A 9,568-nucleotide genomic window follows, 5' to 3' on the forward strand; every position below is an offset into this window, starting at 1 on the left:
AGCAGTTTTAGAAGGAGGGAAATACTTATATAGAAACTTTTGGGCTAGTTCATCCCAGGTGTTTACCGATCCAGCTGGGAGGGTGTTGAGCCAAGCTTTCGCTCGGTCTTTTAGTGAGAACGGAAACATACGGAGGCATATGGCGTCGTTTGATGCTCCATTGATCCGAAAGGTATCACATATTTCTAAGAAATTAGTTATATGTAGATGAGGATCCTCGTCCGCAAGCCCGTGGAAGGTTGCGGAGTTTTGGAGCATTTGTATCAAATGCGGTCGAAGTTCGAAGTTATTGGCTTCGACATTCGGAGCATTGATAGCGGCGCCTAGATTACCTACGGTGGGCCGTAGATAATCCATAAGGGTACGTTGGTCCGCCATTGGGGGTGGATCACCCGAAACCTTCTCTTGGTTTTTGGCTTTTAACCTTTTTCTGAGAAAGCGTTCGGGTTCTTCTAGCGGTTCTTTTATGTCTTTATTGGAACTGGAGCTCATACACTACGTGAGGATGGCGTCGGGTTCCAAGTCCTGCAATAAAAACAAAAAAGAATGTCGGTCAGAAGGTTCACCACGGCCCCGTGTTGAGCGAACACGGCCCCGTGGTCGGAAATACAGTGATTGTTTTCCAGATCCCAGTTACTGGAAGTTGGACACGGCCCCGTGTTGCACCGGCACGGCCCCGTGGTCAGCCTTCTGTAACTTGAAAAACAAAAACTGCCAGTAACTTTGCTGAGCACGGCCCGTGTCCGACCAGGCACGGCCCCGTGCTGAGCTCTGCAGAAGCTGAAAATCTAAGAAAAAATCCTAAAAAATTAAAGAAAAATAAAAATATGATTAGGCCGTTGATTCCAAACTTTCTTAAAATCCTTGTGTCCCCGGCAACGGCGCCAAAAACTTGATGCGTGTGTAGTGTAATATATTTTTGATGAGTATTTAAGCCCTTTTTACACTTTTAGCCAAGTTTTAAATTTATAAAACACGATATTCACTAACACTAAACACACATATGGGCAAGTGCACCCATCGTGGACGTAGTATAGTGTTGGTAAGATACCGAGGTCGTCCAAGGACACAAGAGCTTTTAATACCGGTTTATCCTCAACGTCTAATCAAATCAAAAAGTTAGAAAAATGTTTTAAACTAAGAAAAATAGAAACTAACTAAATGCTGAAAATAAAAATAAAAATAAAAAACAGATAGACAAGATGAATCACTTGGATCCGACACGTGTATTAGTATAACCTTTGATTATTTTCGCACTTTTGCACTTGTTTAAGAGATTATCTTAGTTATTGTAGTAGGCCCCTCTTTTGAAGGCGACGTTACCCTCAACCCAGTAGTTTGAGTCAGCAAGGATACAATCCTAAAGGGTCGGATTATTGAAAGATAATGAATTAAGTTATTAATGCAAATTATGGTAGGCCCCGCTTTTGGCGGTGACGTTACCCTCGGCTAAGTAGTCTGAGTCAGCAGGGATACAGTCCTAAATAGCCGGGTTATAGTATTAATAGTAGTTAACTTATGAGGGGGTCAAAGAGTTTGGATCCCCGCCATCCAATACCTATGGGCATTGAAGGAGATCCTACTAAATTTGACCCAGGTCCCAAGCAGGACCTCTAAACGCTGAACAAGGGCAAGACCCTTACCAAACCGTTCCCTTAACCCCCGACCAGGTAGCCAACATACCTCCATATAGACCGTGGAGATATGAATGGTGAAAATCTTTTATTTTATATAGACAGTAAAATAATGCCAAGACACCACGGACAAACGATAAGGAAAGATCACCTTTAACATAAGTAACTAGTTATTAAAGTCATTAATACAAAACCAAATAAAAAGTGCAAAAGATTAAAAATAAAAAGTATTATACTAAACACTTGTCTTCACCAAGTGATGTAAGAGACTTAGGCAAACATGGCCTTGATTGTCAAGAACTCTTACGATCAATCTTGGATCCCGAGACGACTCACACACTCTACGATGGACAATGGATGATGGTGGTGGATGATGGTGTTATGGTGGTGGTGGGTGGTGGATGAGGTGTGAGAGAGGTGGTGTGCCAAGGGATGAGAGAGAATGAAGCCAAGCTCCTCTATTTATAGGCTGAACAGAAGGCTGGACACGGCCCCGTGTCCGCTGGACACGGCCCCGTGCCCGCCTGACACTCTCTCTCCTCATTAATTGTAATTGCGCGCCTGCTGTACTTTCACCACGCCCCCGTGCTCGCTGGACACGGCCCCGTGGTGGGCAATGGAAGCTTCTACTGGTTTGTCTTTTCTGCTGCTTCCTGGGCACGCCCCCGTGTTCGCTGGACACGGGGCGTGTTCAGACTCTGTTTCTTCCTTTTTGCTTTGGGAGGTGCCGTTGAGGGCCCGGGCAGTCTACTTTCGTTCCTTTTCTTGTATTTATGGTAGAATTAGTGGTCTTTTTGCTTCTTTTGTGATTTTGAGCTCATTTCATCCTGAAAATACAAAAGGAAGACAAAAACACTCTTTTTCCAACATTAGTACTTAAAAAGGGTTAGTTTTATGCCTTAATTGATGTGTTTTATATGTTGCATTTTACACACATCAAATACCCCCACACTTGAACTTTTGCTTGTCCTCAAGCAAAACTCTTTAAATGTGGCTTACACTCCCAAATGGAATAGATAGAAGAGAAGTTTTTTTTTTTTTTTTTTTTTTTTTTTTTTTTTTTTTTAGCTTGTCCTAGAGTGTCGGGAATCCAAGGTTTTTATAGGTTTTATTTTTATTTATTTACAATCCTATTCGTTATGATTTATTTTGAACTTTTCATAAGATGAATTACTTATTTGGGCATAGCATGCCTTATTAAAATTCCATTTATATACAAGTTCACATACCTCACGGGAGATCACTCAACACTCGGCCGAAGGTGTATATTTTAGTGAATAACTCGAGAGCGGCACGGAACTTACGTCTTTCCATAGGCTTGCCAAGCAATCCTCCTCCTTTTTAACTTTTTACCTTTGTAAATATCAAGAGGACTTTTTGGGTGAAGGCTTGGGTTTAATGGTGGGTGGTTGGTTAGTAAAAAGGGCGAAAATCGTAACAAGCGTCGGTTTTCGTGAAGTACCTTATTTTTAGTGACTTTTTATTTTTGAAGTATTTCTCCAAACAAGCTTTTTATAGCTTTTGTTTGTTTTTGACTTCATCATCATATATTTTTTTTTTCGTCACATAAAAAGGCGATTTTTACGAAAAAGCGAACTTGTTACTAAAAAAAAAATAAATAAAAAGGTTTTTGGTGGGTAAAAAGGGTTTTGGGGTAATGAAATGAAAGGTTTAGGCTCAAAGGGGCTATCTAGGGGGATTTTGGGTAGGTAAAAAAAATGAAAAATAATGGTTTTGAAAGAAAAATGGTTAGTCCTAATGCCTCCATCATTTACTTACTTGGGTTTAAGTTGGTAAGGACCGGGAATGTATCGTCGTGGCAAGTTCTAGATTTGTAAGGACCGAGCGGCTATTCACACAAGAAACGAAAAATGAGCATTTAATCTAAATATGTGTATTTTTATGCTCAATAAAGGCTCAAAACTCACTTTTGTGGGAATGGGTTTTTAATGTGACCAAGCATATATAATCGAATTTTAAACTAGACTTGTTATGCCGTTTCATAATTTTCTTATGTTGGTTCCTTTTTTTATCACGACGCTATCGGTTGTAAACTTGTAAAAATATAACCTTTTTAGAACTTGTTATTCCCAACTTAAACTAAGACAAGTAAATAAATAAAAAATGAAAAAAAATTTTGAAAAAAATTGGGGTGTTTAGCGGTTCCAATAGAGTTTTGTGTAAGGCTTGTGTTTAGGATTTTGCAAAATTTCAAGGTTTTAGCATCCCCCCCACACTTAAATTACACATTGTCCTCAATGTATCCAAGAGGGTTCAAATTTCAAACTTGACTCCTGGTGCTTTGGGGATGTCAGTTGAATGTGGTCGGGGGTCTAAGTTTAAGTCAGTCAGGGGATTTGGTGATAGTGGGAGCACGGGTCGTGTTTCGAGGACAATCACAAAGAGCCATTGGGTTTTGAAGACGAAGATTCCGACTTAAGAAAAAATGCTCTCCTGGAAATAGTTTGTAAAATGTGGAGAGTAATATTAATTCTCGGTGTATCTTTGGAGCTGGTGGATCGTGCAAGCTGGTTGAGAGATGGGTTAGTGACGGTTTCAGTCACGGCTGGGTTGGAGCTTGTAGAAGATGCAACTAATCTCTTAGGTACTTGATGAGAGGTATGGTTCCAACTAGGTGGCTTGGATGTGACTAAATTTTTAGCTTGTTCTTGGAAGTGAAGGCTTGGAAGACTTGATCGTAAAGATTACTGAAGTTACTGGTGAGAGGTTTCTTGGATGCACTTTGTGGACTATGCAAAGCCTCCTAGTGGGAGATTGTTATGTTTGTAGGCTTTAGGGTTAGCTGGCCATAGTTTTTAAGCCCACTTAGTTAACTTGTTGACTAAGTAGGAAACCTTAATCTTGTTCTATAAATACCTATGATGTAATGGTAGTCTGTGTCATTTTGAAAACAGTTGTGAGCATCTAATAAAGTGAAACCTAGTTGCAACTTGTGAACGTAGGTTACCTTGACCGAACCACGTAAATTCTCGTGTTCTTTATTTTCTGCTAGTGAGTGTGTGTGTGTGTGTGTTTGTTCCGCTTCTGCTCGAGCCTACTCTAATCCGATACCCTAACACACAGGAATAGAAGGTGAAATAGAATGGATTATTCTAATGGAATGAAAAGAAACATGTTTGGTGATAAATGGTAATGGAATCTAGCATTCCACAACGAATGTAAATCCTTCCAAATATAACAATTTTCATTCCTTGTTATGGGGGTATTTTTTTTTCATTCGTTCAAAGAATGGAAATAAATGTATTATTATTGTTGTTGTTGTTGTTGTTATATTAATATTATTTTTTTTATTATTAATTTTTTTACCATTAATTTATTATTATTACTACTACTACTAAGGCAATTATATTCTTGTTGTTTTTAATAAATTGTGTTGCTTAATTCGTTTTTTTCATATATGAGTAACCAAACATCACAAAATGAAATGATTTTTTTTCATTCTATTGTCAATTACATTACTTTGTTCATTCCATTCTCTCGTTTATTCCATTATCTCATACCAAACTGACGCTTAGTGAATAGTGAATGATGAAGTAGATTAGATGGTGGTATAATACTTCTTCCCTATAAAAATACTGTTAGGTCAAATTTTACAAATGTAATATCATATGGTATTTAGATGTAAAATACCATCTATTAAAAATGTATGAAGTTAACGGGAAAGATAATGGCCCACCTTTACTTTTTTTTTGAAAGGTGACTTTCTATGTACTGGACTTATTGGTCACCGGGTTTATGTCAAAGACATTCCCCCGTCAGCCCCGCACTCTCGGACGCGATGTTTGATTGGGCCCCGGCCGCCGCGCAAGCTGACTTCCGCCCGGAAACCATACTGCCCCCACACAAGAGACTCGCTGGGGTAAAAGCTGGGTAAAACCGGATTGCCCTCAAAACCACACCATGCCTCGGTAGGATACGATCTATCATTGGGACCACCCCCCATAATGCCACAACTGGGGATCGAACCGGAGACCGGCCCAACCAAACCCCATAGGATTACCCAGCTGGGCTGGGAGGAGGTATATGGCCCACCTTTACTTAATCAGTGGTATTAATTTCTTTCACCTTAAATTATTTATTTATTTATATTTTAGAATGACTTAAATTATATTAAATTCATTTTTTACAAGGCTCGAACCCTCAGAAAGAATAACACCATGACTTCAACTAACTTTGACAATTGAACCAAGTAAACCCCTACCCAGTTTAGATTATGTGTATTCGTCTTTATATATATTAAACGTACAACCATGCAAGGGGACCAGTGGCACTCCAAGAATCTTGTAAGCGCATAATTTTTTTTTTTTTTTTTTTTTGCCGGATATGAAACAAGAATCCCTACGTCCATTTAAAAAATTGGGGAATTAATCTCCGATATCATCAATAAAAACCAAAAAGAAAAAATAAAAAATAACAAAGAAACCAAATTCGATGAAATTTATTGGACACTAGAACTATTCGATGATATTAAGCTAAGCGGGCCGTATAATAACTTATAAGCAACTACCAACAATTCATAAATAATTAAATAGCTAATTAAAATGATAACATCTATATCACACAATCTAATTAAAGTCCATAATCTATATTACTTTCGTTATAATCAAAGTTAACATCTATATCACACAATCTAATTAAAGTCCATAATCTATATTACTTTCGTTATAATCGAACTTAATATTCGACTTATAATTTTTTTATGTAATTAGTTGGGTTCTTTGAGGTGTTGCCATCTTCGAAATGGCAAGTCAATCCCCTTCAACGATTACAACATTTATCTTTGGTTGATTAAAAATTTACAACACTATATCCATGTATTCAGTCAGTGATTAAGTTTGAGTCAACTCGGGCCTAAGTCAAGAACATATAGGCCAAGCTAACTCGACTCGATGATTCTAACAATATCAAAATTCAAACTCATACGTGGTTCGCCTCGGACTTGAGTGAGCTTGTGGCTTAATCTCATATTTGATGATTTTGTATGTTTATTTATAAAACCCTTAAATACCAATTTAACAACAACTAGTATTAAGCATCCTCGCGTTGCGGACGGGGCATAAACCGTGCCAAATAACATCAATGTCACATCACTGCGAGCGACAACCAACATTGAATTTGCGGCGTGTTAATGCGAAGCAATTATACGGAAACGTAAAACATAGAAAATAATAACTAAGTCGATCTAGGATCAACACGTTATGACGAATCTGTCAAATGGGTAAAGAGTAGACGACGTTAAAACGTCGAATCACACAGTCACGTTGCATCGTGATAAGTCTCAAAACATAGAAAAAAAGGTAAAATCTTGAAACCCACACACACATTGCTCCATGTTAACTTGCAAAATTTAGAACGGACATGGGCGTAGCTTTGAAGGGGCCGGGAGGGGCGCCCGACCCCCCGAACTTTTCGCTCAATAGTGTTATGTATGTACGTTTCGTATGGAATTTTTTAGATATATACGTTTTCGACCCCCCGGTTTTATAATTTTTAAGGTATAATTTTAGGTCCGGTGACTTCCTACCCCCTGGTCGGAAATCTCAAGCTTCGCCACTGAGAACGAATCGTAAAAAAAAAAAAAAAAAATACTAAAGATAAAACGTATAAGGGACCAAATTGAAAGTAAAATAATTTATAGTTGGTAAATATTAAATTATATAAGTTTCCAATAATACAGTATGAAACTATGAAATAAGCTAGTAAACATGAGCTAGCGAAGGAGTTATTCTAGTTAAATAAGCTCGAATACATATACAAGCAATCTACTTTCATCCTGAAAGCAACTTGATACACATCAGCTTGAATTTTAGCGAGTTAGTTGAAAAAACTAATCAAGCGTACATGACACAGATGTTTGATATTATATATTAATTCGGGTCATTGAAAATGACCATAATTTATTAACGATTACTGTAGTTAATCTTAACTTAAACATAATTATTAATATTAACTAGGGTTGTAGTCACCCATGCGTTGCGCCGTGACACGAATGGAATTCGCTACGTATCACACACCATGACAATCGATGGACAAATTCGTAAACTTAAACAAAATGATATTTAAATGTGTTAACATTATTTGTGTCGTAGCTGGACTCTAAACATCAAAATGATAAGAAAGATAAAAACAATAAGGTAAATAGTAAAGGTAAACATAAAAGAAAACAATAAGAACTCAGTTGATTACAGTGCACTCGATATAGCAAATGAGAAAAAAAAATTATAAAACATGTCTAAAAGATTATCTACGCATGGTTAGTTCATTAGAAAAATTCGAAAGTCAAAAGTGACTTTTCAGTACTATATCAGTTTTATTCGTTAAAAAAAACTTAACAAGAAAAAACAGAAATTAGCAAATCACTAAACTAAAAATATTGTTGTAGGTAAGCAAAGCTTCCCATTAAACAAAAAAAAAAAATCAAGTTAAGATCGCCTCTAAAACTCATGTTAAACTAGAGTGAAATCAATGTATACCCTGAGTGGATTGATGGCTAACACACAAAAAAAATATATACTTTTATAATCAGAACACGTTCGTGACAGAAAACCCTCAGACCAAATCGTGAATTAATGTTTTCAATTAGCATATAGGAACTCTTCTACTTTTCTTTTATGTAGAGATAATAATTATCAGAAAGCATGACAAATATTCATAACAGTCAAATAATTAACTATATTACAACTATGTGCAACTATATTATTATTGTTTAAAACGACCTTGATTAATTTTCATAAAATAATATATGTATGCGCATTATAAAAGGTGTGTATAGACAACATGGACACACATTTCACAATATTGAAACCATAGCCATGGATCAAAACATGATCAACTTTATCTACGAAATCAAACGAGTGGTTGTCGTGGTTCTCGTGTTACTAACAACAAACTGTTTCGCCACCAATGAACCACCGTCTGCAGTATCTCCGCCACCCAAAAAGAAACCAAAGATAAGCCTACAAATGGCCATTTTGTTGGCCAGCCTGCTAACTGCCTTCTTATTAATTTGCTTCTTGTTCTTCTACTTTCGTCGCTACGCAGAACGCCAGCTTGCTCTGGCGGCCACCAGCGGCGATCAAAGGACCGCCATGAAGCTGGCGGTGGTTCGTGGGCTTGACCCTGCCGTTATTGCGGCATTCACAAGTTTTACTTACTCGACGGTGAAAGATATAAAGATCGGTCAACAAGTGCTAGAATGTGCGGTGTGCTTAAACGAGTTCCTTGATCATGAAGCTCTACGGTTGTTACCGGAATGTAGCCACGTGTTCCATCGAGATTGTATAGATGAGTGGTTGGCTTCACATATCACGTGTCCAGTTTGTCGAGCGAGTCTTGTTCCGAAGCCCAGTCAACCCAGGCGTGAAACTGAGTTGCCTTGTGGCTCGAATAGACACACAAAAGATCATGTTTCAGTTGAATTTTTCAATCTCGAACATGATCTTGCACCTCCTAGGAAATTGTCTCGTTCTTTTTCGATGGGACATATGATGGTTCAAAAGACCATAGAAAATGATGATCGGTACACATTAAGGTTACCGGACAAGGTACAAAGTGTTCTTAAAACTAAGTTCATTGGGACCGGGACTGCGACTGAGACAGGGATTGATGTGTCATTATCAGTCGAAAGTAGTTTGAAAACGAGTCTTAAGAGTGCAAGTGCAAATTTCGTTAGAGGGTCGAATTATTTTGACTACCAAAGGTTTGGTCACGAAAGACAATCGGGTGGACGCACTTTTGGTATCACGGGTTCATTTATCTCACGTAGCGGTAGCGGTAATGGCTTCGCTAGAGATGTTGAGGATTCCACAACCGGTTCAGAGCGATTTTTGACTTCTATGAGGTCACCACTGAACCGTTTGTTACAACTATCAAATAAGGATACTAATATCATGATAAGATTAAACGATTGTTAA

General features: G+C 37.9%; 1 protein-coding gene across 1 annotated transcript; it reads left to right on the forward strand.

Moving 5' to 3' along the window:
* The first annotated feature begins 8,467 nt into the window (after positions 1-8,467).
* Positions 8,468-9,568, forward strand: LOC110889778 (RING-H2 finger protein ATL38). Its single transcript, XM_022137346.1, has one exon. It carries the CDS (start codon positions 8,468-8,470, stop codon positions 9,566-9,568), a length of 1,101 nt encoding a protein of 366 aa, XP_021993038.1.

Source organism: Helianthus annuus, chromosome 2, assembly GCF_002127325.2.
Source record: "Helianthus annuus cultivar XRQ/B chromosome 2, HanXRQr2.0-SUNRISE, whole genome shotgun sequence".
In the NCBI taxonomy this organism is placed as follows: Eukaryota; Viridiplantae; Streptophyta; class Magnoliopsida; order Asterales; family Asteraceae; genus Helianthus; species Helianthus annuus.

Bases quoted from the DNA above. Each gene is read 5' to 3' on its own strand.
- LOC110889778 (XM_022137346.1), top strand. From the start codon at position 8,468: ATGGATCAAAACATGATCAACTTTATCTACGAAATCAAACGAGTGGTT.